Source organism: Centroberyx affinis, unplaced genomic scaffold (genome assembly GCF_046629955.1).
Source record: "Centroberyx affinis isolate AG114_WGS23_722 - 3 ecotype Tasmania unplaced genomic scaffold, CSIRO-AGI_Caff_v1 ptg000966l_1, whole genome shotgun sequence".
NCBI lineage: Eukaryota > Metazoa > Chordata > Actinopteri > Beryciformes > Berycidae > Centroberyx > Centroberyx affinis.
Window position 1 is genome coordinate 48,841 of NW_027279537.1, and position 27,011 is coordinate 75,851.

General features: G+C 42.8%; 2 protein-coding genes across 4 annotated transcripts in view; both read right to left on the reverse strand.

The window, feature by feature from the left end:
* Nucleotides 1–442: 442 nt before the first annotated feature.
* akap1b (A kinase (PRKA) anchor protein 1b) lies at nt 443–17,647 on the reverse strand. The gene is made up of 11 exons (XM_071522201.1): nt 17,512–17,647; nt 8,807–10,539; nt 5,528–5,652; nt 4,436–4,562; nt 4,022–4,149; nt 3,592–3,769; nt 2,476–2,626; nt 2,125–2,192; nt 1,462–1,535; nt 1,312–1,377; nt 443–725 (listed from the first exon to the last, which is right to left on the reverse strand). Exons 2-11 carry the CDS (start codon nt 10,512–10,514, stop codon nt 663–665), a joined length of 2,688 nt encoding a protein of 895 aa, XP_071378302.1. The 5' UTR covers nt 10,515–10,539; nt 17,512–17,647; the 3' UTR covers nt 443–662.
* A 5,626-nt stretch (nt 17,648–23,273) lies between these two features.
* The window catches only part of LOC139646243 (neurofibromin), a 77,655-nt gene continuing 73,917 nt past the window's right edge, over nt 23,274–27,011 (reverse strand). For all 3 annotated transcript variants that reach the window (XM_071522207.1, XM_071522208.1, XM_071522206.1), the window contains exons 56-57: nt 25,979–26,195; nt 23,274–23,416 (exon numbers count right to left, since the gene is read on the reverse strand). In XM_071522207.1, coding sequence (XP_071378308.1) covers nt 23,274–23,416; nt 25,979–26,195 — 360 coding nt within the window. The remainder of the gene's footprint in view (nt 23,417–25,978; nt 26,196–27,011) is intronic.

Sequence of the window (27,011 nt, forward strand, 5' to 3'; positions counted from 1 at the left end):
GTATAGCACAAGTGTCAATGAACCTCAAAACTGTATACATGGAGGACAACCGTTATGCCTACTGTCAACTGCACAGTACAAGTGTCTACATAGTCAGCTGATGGTGGTGTTCGTCTTCCATTGACCGACACATTATTGGAGTTGAGATATATATCCACAGCATGGTGATCCACAGTCAGGCAGTGCCGAGGCCAGGAGGAAATCTTCAGGTGGGACGGAGAAAAAAAAAAAAAAAAAAAAAAAACGCAATCGGATTAACCTTTATTTAGTTACAATATAGATTTCTTTTTAAAAATTTACAAGTACCGTTTCCTTCTTCAAGTTCATTTTGTTGTGTAGGAACAAGGAGGGGAAAGGAAAGTTGGCTTATTCTGAAGCAGTACTTTGTTCAGGTAAATTATGCCTGCAGATAACAACTTTTAATTTCTTTTGACAAGTGGTGTAAAAAAAAAAAAAAAAAAAGAAGAAGAAAAGAAAACAAAAGAAAAAAAGACAAAGAAAGCAAAAAAAACAATCTTCTCATATCCAGTGGATGTGTGGCCTCTCACTGCAAAGTGAAAGGTGTTGGGTGGGGCTGGGTCCCCTGGGTCCTGGACTGCCAATCAGAGGAGAATAAGGGGGTGGAGGGGGGCGGGGGCGGGGACCAAAGGGAGGTCGGGGTTTCAAAATCCATCCACCCAAACCCCCAACCCCCTCTCTGCCAGCGTGCGGTTCACCAAAACCAGCTGGAAGAGGAAGAGAAAGATGAATCAGTTCGGGGATTTAATTATTGATGCAACTATTAAGCACATGGCTGAACACACTCATATATACATGCTAGGGTTAGACTGCCAATAGATGGGGCTCCAGTCCACCTCTGATATGATGGATATGATGCGGTTTGATTGATTACATATTTATTATAGAATTGATTAATACTAACTTGATTGTCTATGGCAAAACCTTAACCTGAATTGAGTCTGATGACACATTTTGATCAGATTCCACAAGTATGCATCAATATGTTTTACTAGTATTAGTATTATTATCCTGTGTTTCAATGGAAAGTTTTAGTGTCCATTGCTGTATGTGCCGTTTCAGAGGCTTTTCAACCCTGCCAGGAATAAAACATCAAAATTTTTTGGAATTATTTGAAAATTTTCATATTTTAAGATATTGAATATTGCACAAAATAGCTACTGGCGGCGTCAGTCCAAAAAACGCCGATACTGGCCTTGAGTACCCCATATCGGTCAAACCCTAAAATGATATAGTATATACAGCATTATATAGAAAATAGTTTGGAAAACCAGGTGTGTCCCAGCAACGTACCTCGTCTCCTACCATGTTCCAGAGCTGGACCAGAGGGAGGCCTGTGTTGTTATCGTAGTTTGAAACCTGTATTGAGACAGAGGAGAAACGGCCGGTCAGTGGGGGGGTTGACTGACTGAACCTCTAGCAGCTCAGTACTGAAGGCTTTACCTGTGCGAGCAGCGCCACTCCTCTGGTCAGCTCCTCCAGCGCCGAGGTGGCCTCCGCTGAAAAGCGATCCTCTCCTGTTGAAGGACATTTATACATGTGTCAAGCACAGGGTCTCTGCAGGCTTCAGAGAGCTGAATTTAAGAGCCTTTTTCTGCTACCTGGAATTTAAGATCAATTCAACAACCAAAACGTAGAAACAAAATCAGCCTATTTCTAATTGAAAATAAATAAGTAAATAAATAAATGGTCCTATTGCAAGGCTGGCCTGATGTTGGCACTATGGAGCGTGACCACGTGTGTTCTGTCACACTTTGGGGTCCATCCCAAATATTTATCTTAAGTTATTATTACGCCTGACTTCCTGTTTGCAAGTCTTCAAAACTCTGGGTAATAGCATATATGGAGATTCCTAGATTACGTCTGTGTGTCAAGTTTCCCAAAGACTGGATCAACTTGCGGAAAATAGGTTTTGCATGAAATTCATGAATGAAAAACTCTCCTGGTGGAAATCAAAACCTGTATGTGCAATGGATTTTGCCTTGAGTCGAGGAATCTGACAGAATAAAGTTTTGATTCTAGGCCTTACAGTTCAGAAGTTACTGAACGTAGAAAAACATAGAAAAAAATAATAAAGTAAACAGACCAATACAAACGCTGATTTACCTGGAAGTGGGGCAATGTTGTCAAGTAATACTTCAGCACCTTGGAACGGTAATGTTACAAAGTCCGACCTGGGAAATACATCAAAAACAGAGGAGCAGTCAGGTAACATAAAAAACACATTTTGCCGACATGGCTATTTGTGCTGCAACTCTGATGTCGGCCACAGGAGGCTGCAGCGTTTCACAGTCTATTTAGGTTTCCAAACTAATGGCAGCAGACAAGTGAGCTCAGAAGAGCTGGAGCAAAGTCAAATACAATCCTAGAAAATCCACCAGTTTCCACGACCTTCTGAGTGAATACCGGAGTAATACTTTAAATACCTGGAGTGAACAATAAACCTCTGAAACGCACCTTATTTGCCGTAGCGAGTCGATCTTGACTCTGTCGTAGCCACCGTAGTCCACATATCTGATCTCTACTTCATTTGTCTCTTTGTAGAAGGTGATGACCTGGGCTCTCCACCAGGCTCCTTCCACTGCTGGAGCGGCACAGATCACACCCACTATGTGTGTGTGTGTGTGTGTGAGAGAGAGAAAGACAGAGGGATAGAATACTTATTAATGTCTCACCAATGGCTCCAACACATTTATGACCCATAAATACTTTAACTGGAATTTAGCATTCAACTACCTCACCCCCTCTCACTCTCCGGGTCTCTGTCATACAGAGTTTTCCCCCAGTCCATGGGTCCATTGGTTGTTTTGTTTTGTGCAATAACTCAATTTCATAGTGCAATAATTTATAGTGTGTATTTTTCATATAGTGTGTATTTTTATATAGGGTGTATCTATAACTTATTTTTTATGCTGCTCTTTTAATTGCCTTTCTTTGCCTGTTTTTAAAAGCTGACTGAGATTTCCAATGTACCTGTACTGTTCTGTACCTGTGCAAATTGCAATAAATCTCTTGAATCTTGAATCTTAAAGTCAACAAACTTCAAAAATCAGTGATGTTTAAATGATCGTTGTCAACAGATATGCATAGCGTTGCTATTAATGCCAATCCTTTCAAATGATTCCTCAACACACACACACACACAGGTGCGTCCTAGAGTTCACCCAGTGTAGGTACCAATTTCTTTAAACTGAGGCTGCCAATAGATGATATTCTGGGTCGATCTTCAATATCTTTTAAATTTGACCAGTTTCATTCCCCCAAAAATCCCAAAAATGAAATGGGTTCAGTGTTTCCCTCAGAATTGGCCTCTCAGAAAAACCTCTGACATTATAGCATTTAGACTGACACTACCACACTAAAACTCTCCACTGAAATCCATACTAATAAAATCCTTTCAGGTGAGTTTGCAGCTCCTTAAAAGGCAGGGTGAAGCAGGTTTCATTGCGGGTTTTACAGACCAACACCACTAAGACGTAAAAAAAAAAAATCTCAATCATACTGAAGGCGGACGAAAGCGACTGGACGGTTATATGTGAAACCAATCTATCGGGGTGTAACCCTAGCGCTTACCCTCGGCGGGGGAAGGCAGGGCGGGGGTGCCCGGCTGGGAGTAGCAGAGGAACATCTGCTGGTCGAGGCTGCGCAGGGCGTGGTAGGTGGGGTGGGTGTGCTGCTGGACGAAGACGTGGCCGGCCGACACGATGTTCACCACGATCACTTCTACCGTCACGCCGCTGGGGAGGAGAAGCTGGGAGGGAGGGTGGGGGGGTGATAGATCCACTTATCACCACATGTAGTATTATCTTCTCTGGTAACTCGAAGAGAAATCTGAATGTGGTTTTTTTTTTCCTCGACCAAAAACATAGATTTATGATGAAGGGGTTTGCCTACGTTATTGGTGAGAAGAAACTCTTGGCTTTAAAAGCAATTGGCGGCTCTGGCAATATTTTTCCCACATGAATCAATTCTGAAAATAAAAGCTCCGTAGCGCCGTGCTTACCCAGGAGGTCATGGGGAGCGACGGCAACGTGAGCGGTGGAGGCGGAGGTGCGTATAGGTTGGTCAGGTCCAAGTCTTTAAACTTTTTCCCGATCAACGACAGGGCTTTGTCAACTTGCTGCTGGGTGCCTGGGGGTGGGGGGGGGGTGATCAAACACACGTTTCACTTTGGCCAAGTTCAAAACGATACACGTGCACAACAGACATTTGGTTTCAATAGTTTCTTTAAAGAACGTGTGCTCATTTGTATTAATTTTTTACGACCAAATCTGATTTGCGGCTACTAACATACACAAAATTAAGAGCCGTCCTGTCAAAAATCGGTAAAACTGATCCACATTTACTCTCAACACAAGATTTTTTGGATTTCTCAACGAGCACTGGGAGATTTTAAGAGGTAATCCCACTGACTCACCCTCTATGTGACAGATCTGGAACTCTTGTGTGTAAGGCAGGGTGGAAATGTAGATCTTCGCACCAGAGTTCTGCTTCAGGAAACTCACATATCTCCCCTGCTTCCCGATTAACCGCCCTACCAGATGCTGCGAGGGGCGGACAGCCAGAAAAAAGATAATAGCATGTCAGACAGACAGTGGGCAATTTGTACACAGTGTTGTACTTGTGGTTTATTACATCTCAACAATGTTGTGAACTTAATAGTAAGAAGCAAGCCACAATTCAGACTTCTTGGAGACGTTGCCTCCTTTACAATGTTTCCCTTGGTTTGGAGAAAAATCATCCAAATTCAGTCATTTAAAAAACTTGAACTGTGACAATATACTCCAAGGAGAACTAGCAAAGTTGCTGAATCAGCCGTTTCAAGCACCATAGGGGCAGAGTCTAAACTTAGTCAAGTCAGTAATCTTTGCCTTCACTCTTTGTACTTCTCCCTGCTGGCTTTTCTCCACTTGGTGAATGATTAATTGGGTGATAGTCTAACTGGCCTGATTTGAGTAATTCCAATTGAGTTTGGGATTAATAAATCACAAGTCTAGGCATCCACAAGCACCAGTCACTCTTGAGTGTTTATGCCACCTGCCAATCAGAATTCAGAAAGTGGACCATAGCAGCCATTCGTGTCCAAGGAGAAAAACAATCAGAACTCGACCAATGTGGGTTTTTGAAGGCAGATACCGATAGTGAAATTTTTGGATTGAAGCTGCAATTAACCAGTATTTTGTGTCGATATTCAATATCATTACATCTGACCATGTTCATGCCAAAAAATGTATTCCAAGGATTCCATTTTATATCCAGAATTCTATTCTTGTCAGGGTGGAACAGCTTTTAGACCGTGGGACACTAAAACTCTCCACTGAAACCCATACAAAGGAAATTCTTTGCCAACGCTGAGGCTGGATGAGTAAAGTCCTCCCACAAAATGAAATGATTTCTCTGGTCGGGGGGTAATCATGAATGGCCAATATCAGATTTAAATAAAAGGCCAATATGGACCCGATATATTGACAAACTGACATGTCAGTCTAATCTTTGCCCATTGACTCACCTTTGGCACCTCAATCTCCCAAATGACGAGCTCAGAACCCGAGGCGGTAGCATGGTTGCTCTGGCTCTCCCCAGCACCCATAGTGCAGCCGCTGTCCACCGAGTCCATACTGTTCACATCAGAGCCTGGACAGACACAATGATCACCATCTTTACCATCGCACATCACCACATTTACAGCAGTATAAAACAGCATCACAGATGCTTGGGGTCAACTGCACATCCTAAGCATTTGACAGGAAGCAACAGGGATTATGGGAAGTGTGGCCTTCATTTTGAGAAACAAGCACCAACAATACCACTGGCGCGAGATAGAGGCTACCAATTGTCTCCATCGTGGTTACATTTGTTGATGGTAATCATACCAAGGTATCATGCTACATGTAGCAACTTTAAAAAGGCCCAGTGCAATTGGAATTACATTGCCCATGCAAATGTTTATCAAATGGCCTAATGCCCAAATTATTACAATTCTGCTGTGGAAATGCCATTTGAGAAACTCTTCCTTTAGTTATCAAACCATCTAATAATTCAATCTACTTACTGGTACAAATGGCATCATCCAGTTTTCAATGAATACTCTCATTGGTCAGTGGTATGCAAACCACCATGCCTGCTTTATATATGTTATATATTGTAACTTTTTGCCCAAGTTCCATGGATATTCCTGGATATTTATTCCCCAAGAAACAAAAATAACGGTATGCAGACAATGGCACAATTATAGGGAAGGATTAGGCTCACTGTTCTACAAACCATGTCCATGTACAGCTAATGGCTAACAACGAACAGTTAAAAACAGGCAGCTAGCTTGTTAACTAGGTGAGTTTTAAGTGTCAGCACAACAGCATTGCTTGTCCTAGATAGGGATGGGACAATAAACAGTATTACTATATACATATATATATATATACACATATATTTTTTTTTATGACACCGTCCCTAATTTTTATTACCGTGACCACCGCGATAACCAGCGGCTTGTTGGAAGGCAGAATAGCAAACTCAAACACACAGCACAGCCACAATTCTCTCTCGTCTGTCATCATTATATTTTATTTCCCCCAGAGGGGGAGCCCTCTACCTCTACCACTCACTGGGAAGTGAACAGCGTGATAGGGCAGGGAGCCGGAGCGGAAGTGTAGGCTGAAGCTTTCCCGTGGTTGACTAGCGGCTAACGCGATTTTCCATTGACAACAAAGAATTATTTCTTCTGCAACTAACAAAGCAATGAATGGTGTTGAGATTCACTACGTACCATAATAAGCTTTTAGACGATCTGCACGTTTGTTATTTTAGGCACAGAAACTCACAGAAAAGACTTTGTATGAAGTACAAGGTAGAATGTACCAACTGTTGACAGCGGGGAAGATTAGACTGAGTGGGGAGTAGTAACTAATTTTATCGTTCATAATACTGAATGGATTTTTGTGAAATGAAGCCAAGATGTGTTGATGCTTAGTACAACATATTTCAAAATCAAAGCCGTATGCTTTTTAGATTGCTTATGTGAAGTAACCTCCTATAGGGAAAGTCAATAGTTGATGGAAATAATGTCAACTTTGCCCCCCTGGGGATAATCAGGCTGCCAAAGATAAATCACAATCACCATCCCTGTCAAATTCTCCTCCTAAGGTTTTCATCTTTGTAATAATTATCGAGATAATATCGTATATGGAGATAATTTTGGCCAAGATAATCATACTATGAAATTTTCATATCAGCACAGGCCTGGCATTTGTTACCGTTAATGGTGGTTAACACCAGCCTCATGTCTGACCTTCTGATAATTGGCTTATTTCTAGAAAGAGTAGTCTGTGACGGTGTGGGATAGTGAAGAGAAAGACGACTCGCAGTTTCCCTTGGTGGCTAGTGAGAGCAACGTAGGCTGCTGTAAAATGACAAGCTGTTTATTTGCAGTTTCTCAATACTCTCATCTTGAAAATGCATAGTACTTTTCATCTGAATAATTAAGTTTAATGGACAACAGAGCTGGTCTCTGTGTGTGGGTGAGCAAGTAAGGCACAGACTGACAGAGAGGAAGAACATGTACCTTGACTTTTTTTTTTTTTAAACATGGAATTTGACATGTAGCAAGTATTTAGTGATATTCCAAAAAATAATTTACTTAATCACCAGTTGTACTGTGAATGTTAAATGCCTCACTTTGGACATGATGGCCAATAATAAATGAATGGTGTTAAGCAAGTGGAAAGGGCCACGCCCCCTCAAACTACATAGAATTGGCAGGGCATAGATAAAGAGGCATTAAAACTGTTATAACAAATTAAATGAACCATCAAAACTGAAAAAATGACACTCCCTGCATTAGAAATCCATAGCAAGTTATTCCTGACTTAATTGAAATCATTGCGCTGGGTCTTTAAACAATTCCTAATAGGCTTGAGGAAGTTTAGACATGAGGTTTCACAACAAGTATCCTCACCAATCTCCTACAAATCCTTCAATTCAAACAGGATAGAATGTAATTACTAAAATGCCTCTAATCACCCCATTCAAATTTCTATATGGCTCTGTAGACAGTTCACATAAGTGATGTACAATAATCTTTGCCAGTCATAAACTCAATTTAAATGAGTTTCGCCAATGTAACAGAGTCAGGAGAGGAATCAGGATAGGAGATACACAAGGCGAGGGGATTCATAAAATAGACATAAAATTTGGCAAAGAATGCACTTTCAATGGCAGACAATTTCTCTTCTCACAAGACTTTGAGCGTAACTTGTTTTCTTTACAGAGGAAGTGAGCCAAGTTAGCCAGACAAGTCAAGTTTTTGGCACTGCTGATTCATGATGGAATGATGGACTTCACTATGATGAAGACTGAGATTTTGTTTTCAGAAGTTGTGAATCTACAGGCCATTGAATAAAAAAACAATACCACAAATACCTTTGGCATTACTAAAAGGTCCTGGGTTTGAATCTGGCCCAGGACCTTTGACCTTTGTTGCACGTCATCCCCCTCTCTCTCCCAGCCTTTCCTGTCTCTCTCTACTTTGAACTACCTAATAAAAAAAGCCAAAAAAATTATCTAAAAAACAAACAACACAAAAACAATAACTGCATGCTAAAGCAATAGCATGTGCACAGATGGAGATACATAGATGATTTTGGTGCCAATCCTCTTGTCACATTTGGATAAGAAGACCAATGGGCCGAACTCCAAAAAGTCAAAGTAGCCCTTTAACAGCAAAATGGTCAGCAATCTCACTTCTAACACCACTAAACACAGATTAGACACAATCAGATTCATCTCTCACCTCCAGACTGGTCCGTCTCCGCCTCGCTCGTCCCATGAGCACCGTTCCTCAGGAGGCCCATTCCATTGAGCCTCTTTATCTCGCACACAGCATCTACTGTGTTTTCTCCAGCTAAGGTCAAGACTGTTGCCTCTGTGGAGGTCTCAGCCAACGGCTGAGGCAGTGTAGCCTCTCCTGCTGACATTTCTGTAACCTGTATCAGATCCATTTGACTGTCAGGGATGCTGTTCTGGAGGTCCTCACTGCTGACGCCGTCCTCAGAGTGGCACGTGCTGCAGGCGGAGTCCTCAGCCAGCGCCGCCCCCTCATCGGCCTTCAGTTTGACCAGGTTTGGCAGTGGAGCACCTTGCGCTGCTTGGTGTGATGTTGTCGGCCAATGGCCGATCTGTGCATTCTTCAACTCATTTTCCCTGTGACTAGCCTCAATGGGCTCCCACACTGAGACTGAAGAGCATCCATTAGGCATCCCTTGCTCTTCCTTCTCTGCTAATTTTGCCTCTATAAATTCACAGCCTATCTGGGAGGGCCCCGTCAGAAGGAGGTGGTGCTGCTGCGCTGCTGTCATTGGCTCTTGCTGCGAGCACGGCCTGCCGTTGGCCAGTGGTGTGCCGCTACTGCAGCCAGGTTGGCTGTTGTCTGTGTCCTGGCAGCCGGTGACACCAAGGACCTCCTGGGTGGCTGCCGAGATGACCTCAGTGATCAGTCCGGCTGCTAGGAGCTCCAGATCCTGCTCCTCACCACTGGTACTGCTTACGAGGACGTCCTCTGAGGCCGCTGGTGTGGTAGTGGAGTCTTGCACTGGGGTCAGGGCTATGGGGGTCGGGGCTGGGGCCGGAGAGGTAGGTGTGCTGGTCAGCACGTGGTGGAACAAACCTTGCGTGGGCGTCTCTAGAGAGTCTGCCTCCGGTGTGATCGCGCTCTGGGCTTTGGCTGGGGTGACTGGACAAACAACTATCTCATCTTTGGTAGTGATGGTGGTGTGGAGATCCTGCACCGGCTGTGCTACACAGGGCACTGCCACCTCTTGCGTCGCAACCTCCCCCTCTGGCTCAGGCCTCTCAGCATTGGCAAGATCTGCAACTGTCGGGGAGGCACCGGTGACTTGGGTGAACTGGGCAGACTGGCAGGGCAAGATGGCTGCTTCTACTATGGATTCTGGAGCAGAGGTTGGATCTTTGACCATGTGTTTCTCAGGCTCTGTTACCAAGCTGGGTGCCGGGCTTCTCTCTGGGTCCTTGTGGGCTTTCGCTGATACATGGAGGGCAGGGCTCTCTTCTATGCTGGGTGGTAGTAGAGTTGAGTCCGAAGCCTTATGGATTTCCTCTGTTCTGACTCTGCCAGGGTGAGGAGCTGCTACTTCAGAGCTCTGTTCCTGCAAAGGTGAGGCTTTAGTATCTGGGAGGTGGACCTGGGCAATGACTTCTTGTTCTGTCGATCTCTGCTCTTTGACCTTTGGAGGTCTGTCTCTGCTGGCTTGTTGGTGGGTGGGGGTTCCCGTGTCATTTGTTGGGGATATAGTGCCTTTCTCAACTAGACCATTGCTACCCTCTGTTGGGGAGGTTAGGAGGCCCACTGTGGTTGGAGCCCCCTCTGGGCTGTCATGGCTGGTGATTCGCTCTTTCTTCCGTGTGATGTACCACCACCAGCCTATCAGCGCCAGGACTCCAGGCAGCGTGTAGGGAACAACAGAGCGAAACCTCAGTGGCATTTCCTCAGGACTCTAGCAGCTACACCTGGGAGAGCAGTAACAAAAGAAACACACAGGTTAGCACAGCTTGAAGGACATTTCACATTTAACACAGCTGATTGCAAGATTGGGCAAACTCACTTTCTGATCAGCCAGTTTATTGCGGTTTGATAAAAGTTTGAAAAAAGTACACGTTCCTCAATTCTTAAGTTATTGAATCACAGCCACCCTTGCATGGTCACGCGCTTGACTGACAGATTCAGATGAAACCATGATTGCTTTAGAATATCAACAAAAAATGCGAAGTAGTGAGGATTTGGAGAACACAATCATAATTCATATTCTGCTCAGTCCCAAGAGCTACAGAAAACAAGACTGGACACTTTACTGTCAAACTACCAAGATATGTCACAAATCGGGGTTCAAATGTGAATGGGTATATGCAGAACCAAATATCTGTGCACTTCTCAGTGTAGTACATCAAAGCATAATCCATGTCAAATTGGCAAGAAAAATAGCTGAATAGCTACCATTTGTTTATATAAAAGGAACCAGGCTTTAAGTCTTTTGTGTGGTATTACCCTGTATTACCAGTACCCCTCTGTTTAACATGATAATTAGGATTCAACCAATATGCAGTGTGTTTACATCGACACCCAGCCAGGGAGTCAGCAACAACATCCATCAGACCTGTTCACACATCTTTCACAACAAATGGCACAGGGGAAGTGAGTGCTGTAGTAGTAGCCTCTTTAAAAATACCAGAGTAAATAGACCCTTTGTACCACTTAACTAGAATCTTTGGTGAAATTAAAAATGTCTGTAGCACACATGTATCCCCTGTGTGACCCACTGTGTCACTACTGCAACCATTTGAACCAGTGTGGCCCACTCTATAGGATACAATTCACTTGAAATGGCTGCAGTTTAGACAGTTTAGCATGGCTAAAATAGTAAAAGGAGGAGGTGGGGGGGTGGGGGGGGCCTAAAATCTACTTGGGAGCTACCTAGTGCCATCAAGAGACACATGAAGACACTTGCTTGTCAGTGTCCCATAGTGAAAAATGTTCAGGGATTTGTTACCATCATCCTTGATCAAGTTTAAAAAGTCTAAATAGTCAAGTTAAGGCCAGACAGTGCACAGACAACAGCTCATCTCTCACATTGATCTCTGAGCTCTTTTGACAGTCTAGATATCAAGTTGACAGATTTAAGTCGGGGTAAAACTGAACACTACTGTTAAATAAATTAGTGTGTGGGCAACTCCAGTTTGGTGGCGTTCATTGTAATCCTTTTTATTTGAAACCTTTTACACCTATTCCAGCCATTCCCTAGCAACAGAGCTCTGAACTCTGCCATAAACACACAGCATACTGCAACTGACTACCAATTAAATATTCTCTGGACTTAACTAGAAAGCCAAACACTTTCAAGTCAAAGTCAAATACAGAACCGAAGAGATAAAGCACACAGGGAAAATAAAACCATCCAAGGTCAAACGCAGGCTGGGTTTAAGGTGTGTGACATTTTAATTGTTTACGCCCTTTGTGAATTTGCTTGTGTTTGGGGAATCGGCCCGATCCAGCGATGATGAAACGGCCCTCTACACTTTCTGCAGGAGGCCTATCAGCTGCTTTAGCCTCCAGGCGGTGCACTGAGCATGCCTGGTTCCTGGTGTGCCCGATTGGCTGGAGAGGACTCCCTCTCCATGTTAAAAAAAGGACGTCCAGACATGCCTTTCCTTAACGGACCTGGCCGCCCCTGCCTCCAGAAGGAAGGAATGCATCACACGGGCGACTCTGTCACGTCCTGCGCGACTGCCAGTCAGGGCTTTTGTTGGCAGCTGGCCTCGGGCTCTTATATATACGGAGTGTGTAGGAGTGTGAGCGCAAATGAACCTGGACTTTTGACCTCTATGGCTGCTGGCCCTCCCACCTGCTCCGCACAGTCAACTGCAGTCAGCCTGCGGGCCAGAAGCACACCGCTCTGCCCTGGGATGGACCATTTTAACAGAAAGCACCGAACCAACAATCACTTCATGGCCATTTGTGATGGAGTAACCATAACTAAAACTGTACCTATGATGTTATATAGCAGAGTTCCCACCAGAGCCCTGGTGACAATTCCAAAGCGCTTTCATGACTTAAAAGTGTTCTTCCTTCCTAGTCTGTTGGTGTTGTTTTTTTAAGTGAACATTCTGCTTTCCACTCCAGTTGGGCTGAAAACCAGCTAATAAGTGAACTAGGGCTGAAAGATAGTAACAAACAATCTAATTGCCGGAATAATGAAATTGTGATTTAAACTGCGAGTATGATGAAAGGTTTTCACCAATATTGTTCTTGATTCATGGACTAAAGATTACCTGCAGCACTAAAACACCTTGTTTAGAAATGCATTTTGGACGCCTCTCTCATAAGCAATTAATTGCAGCCTCTGCGATTTGGAAATTGCATTATTATATTATATTATTACTATATTGCGATTGATTTTTTATTTCCTGATTAATTGTTCAGCTCTAATGTGAAACAAGTTGGAAAATACATTCTCTTAACAGGAATACATCTGATATTCCAGTGAGGTGAACCCATTTGGAAAATTGATATTCCCTGACTTCCTCAGAGAACTTCTCAAATCGCACTATAGCTGCGAGCAGCCACTCCACACTGTAGCCGCCTGGAATACACATCTCAAAGCTCCATGATTTTCCAGGAATTCCATGACCAGTGGGAATCCTGATCCAAGTAAAACATACACATTTAGATACTTTAGACACATGAATGGACCTATTTTGTGGCCCTATCCTTGAATTATGCATGGCTGCAATGACTCATTCCCCATCAGGTGGGAAAGACTACACCATGCACACATCACGGTGCCCTCCATCAACTTCCTTTTAAATTCCACACTAGAGAGTATATACAATGTGCAAGTACTTCACTGAGAGCTGCTGTTTTATCAAGCTTAACCTACGCACCTAAAGGGCTCAAGATCAATGACAGAATAGCCAGGAACCCATTTAAAAAAGGAAAAATCCAGTATGGCAGCAGAAAAACATTTGACTTTGTTTTGGGCTGCTGTCAGACTACATAAGCAATTTTAACTTGTGATGGGCATTAGTCATTATTTTTGACATTGTATAGACTAATTGATTAATGAAAAAAATGGATAGCTTTATCAATAATGAAAATAATCATTGGCTTTGGCTGGGCGATCTGCTATAATTAAAACATGAGGAAAGCCATGACGGACATGGGATAGCAGCACTCCAAAAATAAAAAAAAAACAGCAAGCCCTGGTGTCAGTTTACCATTTTACCATTGAAGTTTGGCTTCATTAGGCTAACGCATTTTGGCATTAAGCACACCACACATCACAGCACCACTCCAGTAATGGTACCAGCCTTCTCTTTTTATACTGCAATAGTGATTGTCAACAGGTGTGTGGGGGCGGTTCACAAGTGAATATATATGCAGAGTTACTGAGAAGTCATAAGATCTGATCTTGTCTGACATAGCAACAGGCTTAGTTCTAAATAGCACAGTATTGGGTCTAGAAAACCATTATACGAAAAAAAAAAAAAAAGGGTTTGGGTGGGTGGGGGGTGGGGATAAAACGTGTCTGCCACAACAATAACATAATTTTGTGAATCAAATACTGGCACCATTCCAGAGAGCATACACTGATACCGAAGATTAATTTGAACACAACAAGCCGAATATTCTCATAAAAATGGCCTATAAGAAAAGTCATCATTCAGCTGGTAACACAGATTATGCAATAGCTAAACACTACCTTGATGTAAAGGTTTTTATTAAAAAAAAAATAAAAATCTGCTGATTCTATACAGGAAATAGCATTGAAAAACAGGTAGCACAACATATTTATATGAAAAATTTATAATAATTATTCTGGCTGGTAAACATTATTCTTGGCAGACACCAGCCAGTGGCAGGTGAGCCAAAAAGTGAATTTGACAGAGGTGACAGAGGCTTCCTGGCAGTGAAGTGGATAACAGAGATAACAGAGGGGTCAATCAGCTAGCATTAGTCACACACTACCCACATACTAGTCGCATACTAATAAAGGATCAAAATCCATTTAGGATTCAACCATCGAGAACATTGGGTCAATCATAAATGACTGGATTTGGTTATGTAGATCAGTGGGGTCTAAAAGAATAGTTTAATTTCACTATAATTTAACTATTGTAATCCTAGATTTCACTCTCACCACTATTATCTCCCCATGTACAGTGCAGACAGTTCTACAATTCAATATTAAATCAACAACTAAAATCTTCCCATATGGGTCTCTGGGACTATATCTTATCTAATAGAGTCAGTGGTCTAATGTGGATCTATTTTGGGGTATGAGACATGAAAATGATTGAGAAGCGCTGATGTAGATGCATTCACGCCCATATTAAATAGTTGCCGACACAGCCTATGTTGAATTCACAACATTCACCTTGAACAAGGTTAGAATACAAGAGGACTGGCTGCTCTACAAGCAGCCGAACAGATCTAGAGCCTCTGCTTTCATACCAGACGTGTGTGCGTTGGTGCTGAAAGTCAAGAATCAGGTTGTGACCTTGTGACGGGTTAGATAACGGAGAGGTCAGGCTCTATTTACATGTTACAAACCATACAACACGCTGAGCAGTGAGCAGAGGCAGTCTAAGCAGCTTATTACACAAGGAATACGGAGAAACACTAGCGCACCGTCCACATAGGAGCAGACAAGCGTTCTCCACCCCAGTCTATTAACGCTGCACGCTGTCGCTTGCTGGATAGCTACTAGCACTGTACGTTCAATGACGACAAACGCGATTCAAAAAATCTGGCATTTTAATGCTACCTTGCTTAAACGTACATAACTTGCAGAGCGAAATGAAAAAGATCCACTGGTAAACTCGGCATATAGATGACCCTCTAGCAGCACTTCAATTCAACAAAATCTCAACTTTTAGGACTGCTTCACACTGCCCGCTACCATCCGTGGCGGTATGTTTTGGTAGTAAGGTTAACGTAGAGATAACAGGCGCACCAATTCTAAAGGCGACATTTTTTTTTCAAATAAATGCTACATGACGTGCGGCATGTAAGCCGAATTCTAGAGTGGCTCCAAGTAATTAAAAAAAACATCTTGGTGCACATTTTCTGAGCTGTATACGTTTGCCGTTAAGGCAAGCAAAAGTACAGTCTGGTTTTGAATGGGAAACAGGCGAAGCGTTGCCGCTATACAAGATTGATCGAAACCTATCGGGGCTAATTTACACTGCTACGGTTAGATTACACGACGAAGACTAATATTTTCCAACAGTGAAAAATCAGCCAAACGAAAATGTAATTGTAGCCATTTACCGTGTCATTGTCATTGTGACGATTTGCACTGGACTGCCCTAGCGAGCTGTCCAGTACCAGAGGGCCATACTGCCAACTTTCACCGACGTCTTAATGCTAGTATTAAAGCTACGTGCTAAGAATATCTACAATGGGCTATGTGTGGCTCACAAACAATAATCCCGCAGCCAATAAGGTGATCTCGGGCCGTTTGTGCAGCTCAATACGGGCTATAAGACCCGTCGTGTGTGACTGCTCCATTACAAGATAAGAGACAGCATGACCGGTCTATGAAACTAGCTAGCTGTGACCTAGCGAGAGATCACTACACAAAAACTGCATGCAGAAGTCTGGCAGTTTAATGTTGCGTTGTTTATCAGCAAACGTACACAAATCATAATAAGACTCAAGACCTTTTCTGAATTCACAGGAGACACCCTTCAACTCGGCGTGCATCTAATACACTAAGCAGCACTTATTTCAAGTAAGTTTCAACTTTTAGAACTGGTCCCCGTTTCCCCTCGTCTTCCCCCAAAACAGTGGGAACAGATATGAAAAACTGAAACTTTATTGAAACATATGCTGCTTGTTGGATTACTTAAATGCCGAATTTACCTCAAGACCCTAGGAATTCATGAAAGAATTTAAGTCGCGTTCTAAAGGTATACAAGTTAGCCGATAGGCAAGGAAGCATATCATTTACAGATATTTGAATGGGATTTGGCGTTAGGATCTCTTGTATAGAATCCCGTATCAGGGCTAGCTGTGACCTACACTACAGGGAATACAGCATGGCTGCTAGGCCGCAGTGCAGGAATCAGTCTAGGAACTTAGCCGGCTAGCCCAACACCTTGGCTTCAATGAGAAATAAAACGTCTAAGAAAATAAGAGCGAAATGCATCTGCATGCAGCTGATCGCACGTTTCCATCCGCTACATTATTTGTGATTCGAAGCCCATGCCATGGCCGTAGGTTACCTAAATCATTTAAGCCTCTTGTTTAAGGCCATCTTAGAGTTTCAATTCACCAAGTGACGTTCATTAGGCCACACTACATAAGCACTGAATCACACGGCTTTAAAACGGCGCAAAATTGCACCGGAGAGCTTGTGCCCAAATGTCGCAGAGCTAAAGGACATTTTAAGTCAAAGTGTAATTCTGCCCTGCAACCTGGGCCTCAGACCTTCACATTAGCTTGCTAGCTGGCATGGCGAGAAGGACAGCCCGCTGCTTTCTACCTGACAACCTAAAGACATTTGTCACCATTCAGGCCAGACCCTAAAACGCTAAATAATAAGTGTGTAGAGACCACAGGAGTGAAGCAATTAGCAGAGTAATTTACCAATTCACTGTTGTACAATGGGGGTAGCCGCTAGCTAGCTAGCTGGAATAGCTTGACTGGCGATGTGTCTGTTAGTGCAAGATGTATAGGCTAGTAGTCCAATGACATGGGATTGCTGCACTCAAGCGGTGATATTAAACTATAACCAGCTTCGGGAGACAGGTGAAAATGTCTCTGAATGGTCTTTAGTATGAGTGTCTTGCAGCCCTGTGAGTGGATATGAACTAAGTCACGCTGTCTTAAGATGATGCAGATAGTAGCTACGGGTTAGCATGGTCTCTCCCCCTGTTGCCAAACCCACACTTTCCCCTTCATTTTAGCGTAACGTTACTTACAGGATGTTAGGATCCTCAGCGCCGCCACGGTGAGAGGAACACTGCTATAATGTTATAATGTTATAATGTAGAGCTTTTCCAGCGTGTCCCCTACGGAAAGTCTCTCTCTCCTCCCCACGTGTTCACCGACCAGCACCAGACTCTAAAAACAGACTCAACAGCTGATCAAACCTCGCGATACCAAGACGTCAGGCTCATTCAAGTCAACCGTAATCTCGCGGGAACTACTATGAGGATGCAGTAAAGGTTTAGGATGTGAGGAAATAACTAGCTCTGATAACGGCACTTTTATTGCTAACCAGGGAGGTAACGTTAGTGGAGGATAAACGCGCCTTTTTTATTTATAGAAGAGAATATAGAATTTATCCATATTTTTAGGCTTACATAAATCTTTATAACCTAAATGCATCACAGTATGTACCATCAAAATGATGTAAGCTATATAAGGATAGTCTTTAAGAGGAAAACAAATTTAAGTATATCTTATCTAGTCTATATTGGTGGTTGGTCGACTTGGTAGAGGTCATAGTTCACCACCTCTACATCACTGCTGGTAATGTGTTAAAGTGCAATTTGACTTTGAAATTCCATTAATGGAGTCTCTCCAACTCTTCTGGCTTGACTACACACAATTTAAAAGGCATTAAACATTTCTTGTGGATGACGTTTTCAACTTTAAAATCTTTACTAGGCCTGCATACATTTTGGTTTGTCGGTTTCACATAACCAAACTGGAATAAGCGATAGAGATTCTAGACAAGCTTAATTTGTCAAGTGATGCAGGAAAAAATAAATCGTTTTCAGTTAAACTTGAGGTCTTGCTTGTTGAAACAGCCTCCAGGTAGCGAATGTGTGGTTGTGCTTTATTGAGGTAAAATAAAAAAATAAGAAATGGCTTCAGTCTCTGTCAGCACACAGGTTCGAACATAGTGGAGAGCAAAACATTTTATTACTAACACTGGAATAGTTCAATTTGTATATTATTATACAGAAACTAACTGCTTTACAAAAACAAAATGATACAATATCACATGTATGTACAGTGTAGTAAATATACCATCTCAAATTGTACACAAAATATTTACAATTGTCACACATACTGCATTAAAAACAAAACTCAGACCAATACTCTAGAGACATTAGATTTTGCATAACATCAAATAAAACATGCCACATTTGAGGTTTTTCATCTTTACAAACCCATGACTGTGATTTTTAAATTAGTGCAAGTCAACCACTTGTTTAAGAGGTTATGGATACCTAATCCTTAATATTCTATTCACATACAAGTAAAACTAAAGCCTGGAAACTATGGAAAACAGATATTATGGTGCTCGGACGAAGAAATTTGCCGTTAAGGTTTTTCCTGGTAAGTGAAGCCCCGCGGATCGAGTTGCTAGGATACATTTGTGTGTCATCTGCAAAGTATCTCATTCCGTGTACAGTGAAAGAGACGTCATGCTTTAAAGAACTCCACCAGCCCGGGCGTTTGGATCCCAAATCATTCTTTCCTTTTGACAAATGATCAGATTGACCTTAGCAGATCAGCATTAGGCAAAATGTACATGATTGAGATATTTTGTAGCCACTTTGTGCTGAGCCATCGCCGCTACAGGCATCCGGAAATGTGTAATGAACACCCTCGCAATTGATGAAAAACTGAGCTAGGGCTAGACCGATATATGGGGCCGATATTGACCTTTCATTAACTATCAGCCAGTCAGTGTCGTCCACCTCTGATATGATGGAGGTTCCTCCCTGACCACTGGAAAGCCGACATGAAAGAGCTGCTAACCCTAAAATAATGTCATTAGTCTGGGTTTCAGTGGAGAGTTTTAGTGTCCCATGATGGTCTAAATGCTGTTTCAGAGGTTTTTCCACCCAGACAACAACAGTTCTGGGACAACGCTGAATGCTTGTAATTTTCTGACATGAAAATGGTCAAATTTAAACTTTAAATATCAGCACAAAATATTGTCTATTGGCAGCTATAACCCCCCAAAATATTGGTATCAGTTTTCAAAAACCCTTCTCGGTGGAACTGTACTCTGAACTGTCAGTTTTTTTTCAGAAAAGCTGATCCGCTGTTCTGTAATTGAGTGGCTGAAAAGGAGAAAGAGGTGAGTGATGTCTCCCCCCCCCCCAAATGTACTGAGCTTCATAGGTTTTGGATAGTAATAAATCAGCATAAAATGGCTGCCGCATATTTCAATAATGGAAACTGGACAGTGGTTAGAGGTATGAACTCCCACAAGGGAAGAATGACATGTGACCCAAATGGCAAAAATGGCGCTACTGACTTTTAAACAACTTACAGTGTGAAAAAAATTATTTCCTGGTTTGGTCCTGATTCCCTTAATGCAAAAAAACAAAAAACAATATAATCCCATTAGTGAAACTATGACAATGCATCACCGATGAAGGGCAACAAGATTAAAATGGAGTGAGGTTTCTGATTCTATATCCCACTGACTGATTCCACCTACTCAACTACCCCGACTATTCACTCTGCTTCAAACTCGGGAGGAGTGAATTCTACATCACGTTTCAATAGATTTCGTTGTTAATAATCCCTATTATTACACATTGGGCAATGCAAATGTTCTATTCTTCCCTTTACGCCGTTCTGTTGAGGCTGAAGTACAATACTGTTTCTAAGGCCGTCTCTGTTAAAATCATCATCTGTTCGTTCCCTTTCGGCCGTAGCGTTTGGTAAAACATCTGTTCTGTGATCACACGTATGTTGGTTCACTGCATGAACTGTATGGACATTAAGGGAATATAACACATTCCCTCACACTCAATTCAAATGACGACAATAGAAGAAAAAAACAGAAGTGGTGAACCATTTCACAAATGTATGCTTAAAGTACATGGTATCTATACTTTAAAAATCAACACTTAAAATGGTAAGAAATTGTTTCAAACTTTCTAGTATGGACAAACTGATAAAAAAAAAAAAAAAAAAAAAAAAAAAAGAGTTGCACAACAATACTCAACTCTTGCCATGCATAGATGTTAAGGCAGGATAGAAGTGTTTGAGAAACCAAAGCAGGCTGAGCTGTGGATGGGAAGCGGTTAGTGGGAACACTAGTCGTCACAGTCCCGTTCTATGCGTCGCACGCGTCCCGTCGGTTTGGGAACCGTTTTGGCCAAATGTTCCCCCAGAAACGTGTTTGTGAAACCGGATTTCATTTCCCATTCCCGTAGTGCAAGCTAGTCTTTGGTGCAGAGTCCCTGGGTCTGCTGTGAGGGTTTCTTCAGATCACACTGCTGGGGTCTGGGCTGTTAAAAGGAAAAACGTCACCCTCAGATACTCTCACACTGTCAGATCGCGTCGATTTGTGATGTTTAATGCATTCCGGGAGTTATTTTTGTCATATATTTTTGGCGAACCCGCTTTCCCTCAACGTGCCTCGTCTACTTCTACTACAGGTAGTGATTTCCTACATTTCGCAGAATGGTCTGTGCCACTTACTGGAAACATGTCTTGTGGCTGCATTGCATTCTGGTCTATTGAGGCTACTCTTGGTGGAGAAATTGGTCTCTCTCCTCTTCTATGATGGATTTCTCCCTGTACGATTGTGAACGTCTCTTGGTGCAAAATGGCGGCTCTAGAAAGAAGCCCTCGCTCTTTGATTCTGAGGAACTGACACCAGAACCTGACGTTTATGTTGATGTTTTAGATCCTGAAACATTTTCTGTAGCAAACCCAGAAAACCCAAATACACCACCAAATAACAAAATGGACCCAGAAATGCAAGATACATCACCGATAGCCATTTGTAACAGTGTCAAAGTGTTTTAGGGATGTATTTTTCCTTTAAGAAAAAACCCAGGGGTTAAATACGAGAACTTATCCTAATATCACGCGGGTTGTGTTTCATTCCAACTCAGACTGTCGGGGTGAAATGGAGGTGTTTTTAGTATCATGGGATCAAACTTCACACAATCCAATGTCTCTCTCCTCTTCAAATGGTCGTTGGAGGTAATCAATAAATAAATTCCACATAAGAGAGAAACCTCAATGTGAATAGGCAACAAAAGAGTTGGCATCATATTGCACCAAGTCGACATACTGAATTTGGTTTTCCCTGTTCGGCTGTACAAATAAAACCGGTGATTGACCAAGGAGTTTAAGAGTTGAGGATTATTGCCTATTACACAATTTTCCTTGTCACTGTGTAAACAAATCAAAATGCTATGCGCTGAAAACACGATTCATACTAGAAAAACAAAAAACCCCAAAAATAAAAACTTAATGCACGCGCACACACACACATACAAAAAAAAAAAAGAAAAAAAAAAAAGGCTTTTAGCTATTTACAAGTTTGCGCCTTCCCCTAGTGTTTTGCAATCTTCATGTTCATACACTGAAAGTGTTTCAAAAGAATAACATTTTTGGAAAGTGTTTTTCAAAAAAGAAGAAGATTTTTTTTTTTTTTGTGTGTGTAGCACTATCTAGCTGTACAGGATAAATACTTTCAGGCAACAGGGTATATGGATGATTGTATATTTGACGATCATTGGATGCCAGTTATGACACAGCTCTTTTGCAGCGTGTTGACTCGTGGTGATGTGGACGGCACGCCTCCATAATTAGTACCTGTTCTTTTTGTCCCCAGCAAGGTTTTCGCTTCTATTTTACAAATTATACACATTGAAAAAACCCTGACAAAAGGCACACCATGGAGAAAAAACGTCAACATCTAAATTGATCACTAAGGACAAGTTATACATAATCTTTCTATGTATAATATGTACATCGGCAGGGGGGGTGGGGGGGAGAGGGAGGGGGGAGGGACGGACCGGGGATGTCCGACCGAATCCGAGATTTGAAGGCGGTCTTGGGGAGATTCCGTCGGGCGGATCGCCGGCTCCCCTCCCCATCCCCCCACCCCCTCCCCCCGCTGCCTTTTTGTCGTTTGGTCCATCTTTGCGCTGACGGAGGAGAGGCGGCTGCACTCGGGAGTGTTTTGAGCCTGGTCATGAGGAGGGTGAGGGGAACTGAATCTGGGGGTGGGGTGGTGGGTCGGTGCACGGATCGAACTTCAGCACGCAAGTCGGAACTTCGCTATTTTTTTCTGCCCCCTTCCCCCTGTGTAAACTGCCCCACGTAATATTCGACATCATGGTCCGATAACTTCGTTCGATGTCCCGAACCCGGAAAACCTCGATGTCGCTCTTCCGGCCGGTGTTCGCGTCAAAGAGTTCTTTGTGGCCTTCGCACGTGAAACCCCTCCCGCTGCGGGGGAAACGAAAGAAGAAACAAACAAACAAAACAAAAAAAAAACGGCCACAAAACATTTGCGCTGTCAGGTTTATACATGTGTCGTCTTATGTTCTATGTACAGCTTAAATATCGACTTCCCCCCCCTGAAACTCATGGCGGGTTCTATTCACAAAAAGAGACAAAAAAAAAAAAAAGAAAAAAAAAAAAAGAATCCACGACAGCTTCTCGTTCGCCTTAGGGCCGTCTCGAAGCTAAAATAAAAAAAAAAAAAGATTTAAACGTAAAGAAATCTCAGCACAGAATTCAAGTTGGCCCTCGCTAGTATTCCTCCTTTTTTTTTTTTTTTTTTTTTTTTTTTTTTTAATGCAAAAACACCAAAAAAAAAAAAAATCTTGTTCTCCTGCTGAGACAAAAAAAAATAAAAAATTAAAGAAGTAAAAGCGGAGTGCAGCATGAGGCCTGACTGGCGGGCCATGTGGGTGGGTGGGTGGGTTGGTTGGGTGTGGGGGGGGGGCGTTCCTCCTGCTCCTCAGACGATCTTCTTGATGCTGGGCCTCTTGAAGCTGCCGGCGCTGCGCTGCTTCTGGACCTGACTGGCCGAGCCGTGGCGGGTGCGGCCGCCGCCGGAGAGCGCCGAGCTGGGGGAGAGCTGCACGTTCTCCTTGTCCACGCCTGGAGAGAGAGAGGGGAGGGGAGGGGGGAGGGGGGAGGGGGGAGGGGGGAAGGGGAGGGACGAAGGAAGACAGAGGTGTAGGGAGGACGGAGGAGGAGGAGGAGGAGGAGGGATGGACGGTGCAGACGAAAGAGGGAGGAAGAGGAGAGAGCCGCAGAGAACCGTTAGACTGTGGAGTGAAACAGCAGAAAAGAATCAGGCATCAGAAATATGAGCGGGCCGATCCCGACCGCGTCCGCTCCTCTGCTTCACTGTCAGCCGCTTCTGTTTCCTGTTCTATTAACAATACACTAGTTCATTTCTTGCCTGCATCTGATTCAAGTGTTTGAGTAACAACTATGAAACACTAGAGGGTGCTATGGACAAGCCTGGGTGAACTGCCTCCTCAATTTAAAGGCAAGTACTGCAGTACTGCCATCAAATTTACCCTTTTTATCCTATCTTAAGTTACTTTTTTTGTAGTGAATCTCTGCTGAAGCTCATAGCAAATGGACTTTTATGTTAAAGCCAATACACTAGTCCAGCAAAAAGTATTTCTGAGCCTGGAGTGGATCTGGGATCAGCTCAACAAGGACCCGGAGGGTCTGACTTGACCTCACAGAGGGTCAAAGGGGAAGAGTACCTGGGAGGAGGAGGTGTGGCGCAAAAACAGCAGACTTAGAGCAAGACAGAGAGGCTTTAGAGAGAGAGAGGGGGGAGCGACAGAGAGGCAGAGATACAGGAAGAGAGAGGCAGATAGAGCGAGAAAGAGAGAAAATGGGAAAAAAGAGGGAGATAATGGGAGAGAAACAAGAGATGAGTGATGAGAAACAAAAGATAACAAAAAAATTGAGTATGAAAGTTAAAATGTAAACGAATTACAGCAAAGTGAGTCACTATCATCTGATAACAAATGGAATAGAGAAATAATGGAGGTTATTTGATTGCAACAATAAAAATGTAGCATGGGATGATATATAGATACATAAACATATATATATCTGTATATAAACCATGATAGTTTTCCACACTGTACTTGTCTTGACTTAGCTGTGGGCTAAGCTGTGCATGTGAAAACACTGTCACTAACCATGGGTTCAGAATATGCAGAATTACACTTCGTTTACAAAATTTATTTTTTTATATATTCAATATCGCAATATTACGATACTCAATAATATTGAATATTGGCCCAAGCCTAATTTCCTTACACCCATATAGAGCTCAGGTGCCAAAAAGGCTGCACCACACAGTAACACTGTTCGATATACCAATTTTCAATTAAACCGGACATAATTCATGGGCTCTTGTATGATTTGGTATTTGATTTGTCATGATAGTGTTAGTACATTATGAGAGGCAGGCACCAACAAGCAACTTAACCAACAAAACTGCCACTGAAAGGCAAACAAAATGCCGTGTTCCAAGCATCTGAACTGTTGGGAGAATACAAGAATTGTTGGACTGTATATCCTCTTCTGGGATTCCATTTTCTATCTAAACTGTCTATTCTAAAAGGCGGCCAGGTGAAGTGTTAAAGCAAACGCGGTGAGACAGACAGGAGTTACCACAGCACTGCAAACTGCAGGCTGGAGACATTCGATGTTTCGGTCGGCTTGGTGAGCATCTAGACTAGTGAAGCAACAGATAGGTACACTACCAGTCTGCTAACACAGGCCAGAGGAAACTACAGAGAGGCAGCTGGACTGATAACCGCTTTAGCGAATGACTCACATCTCTAGGCTATTCTGACACTCAAAGCTTATTTCACATACTCGTCTATATATATGTGAATGGGTATCTGTGGGGTTACTTTAAGACTTTTTTGAAGAGCTTTTTATTGCTACCTGGAATAGAATCTAAAACCCAGCCTATTTCTCATTGAACAAAGCTAATGAAAACTCTGAAAGTATAAAGAGCAGTATACGAAAAAACACACACCAGGAAATTAATTGTTAGGAGACATAAGGTCCAGCATGTTTATCATACTGTATTAACCCCGTTCTGTATTAATCTTAAATGAAAGTAATGTAATATACCATAAGAAAACAAAACCAATACTACTGCTGATCCCCATCGCATCTTTTGGTGAAACTACAGCATTTGTCTTGTCTGAATTTAAGTCCTAACAATACTGGACCTCCTAATTCAAATGAGGTAAAACTGCTGAGTGGAGGCTTTCCAGTTCAAATGCTGCAAACTGGGCCCTGATTGGACGGATTTCAGTAATTCTTTAGTGAGGGGAGCCAATCAGGAGCAAGTCCCGTTGTGATGTGTTTACTGGAATTAATCTGAAAAAAGCTAGATTTTTGAAAATGCAATAACTTTAAATGTAACCACTCAAACAGCATCGAACCTATTACAGTAAATTTGAATAATGCGTGGATGGCTGAAAAAAGAAAATCATTCATATACAAATTATAGCCTATGAAGGTTAGGGAGCTGGAATATTAACACTGCCTGGCACTCATTTCTGTGTTTAGCTGGGTTCAGGTTGCTGAATAAAACCTCTCCAGTGACTTTGAAAGAAGACACACACACGGACAGGGACAAAAACTGTGAGGAGTTTTGAGTGGTGAGACCTGGCGAGTGCTGCGAGGTGGCCAGCGAGGTCATGGAGTTGGACAGGTTGAGGTTGGCGGTGATGCTGAGCTGGCTCTGGCTGGCCGGGGGGTACGGGGAGGTGGGCGTCCGCAGCTGCTCCTCCCCCCGCTCCTCCTCCGCCGCCGGCAGGTAGCTGTCGATCAGCGCGTCCAGGAACTTGACGATCAGCTCGGCGTAGTCCGGGATCTGGGTTTGCTGGGGTGGGGGTGGGGGTGGAGGGGAAGAACAGAGACATGATGACTGGGGGTTGGAAATGTGGATTTTTAAAGGCTGATGCTGATATTTGTTTGGATTGGAGAAGCTAAAAGTATATTTCACTTTTTCTGTGATTTGTCGTTTCTCCGATCAATTGTGCTCCTGAGGCTGACTGTCTTGTTACCGTTTTACCTTCATCTTTCCAAAGATACATTACATTTAGCAGGTTTCTGTATGTTAGCCTTGTAAGCTGACAGCGACTACAATACAGGAATATCAGTGGCTTGAAACAGGGGCAGACTGGCCATCTGGAGTAGTGGGAGTTTTTCCCAGTGGGCCGGTTGACTTGTGGGCCGGCGCCGAGTCCAGCAACACTGACACCAAAAAATGATAAGAAAGTGCCATGCTGTTTAGTGGCTCTGCTATAGACTGACCGGCTGGCTCCATACAGCTGTGTGTGTGCGTGTGTGTGTGTGGACGGGGTCATAAGTTTGAGTAAAATTTCCAGGACCATATTTTTTTTAATCCCAGTCCACAGCTGGCTTAAAAACATTACTTTCCTACCTTACCTAAGCAATATTTTTTTTATGTTCTTGGTTGTGGCTTTGTCACCTGACATTTTGCTCAAATACCTACAAATATAGAGCTACAGATGTTTATTTTTTGCAACTGACAAGCTATCATGCTTGCTGATTTGACACTTGCTGAGCCAAAACAAACTAAAATAGAGAAATATGACTTGTATGGTTGTAAATTTGGAGATGTAGTTTTCAAGCAATGTAATTGATTCTCAGCTAGATAAGTCAACATTATTGT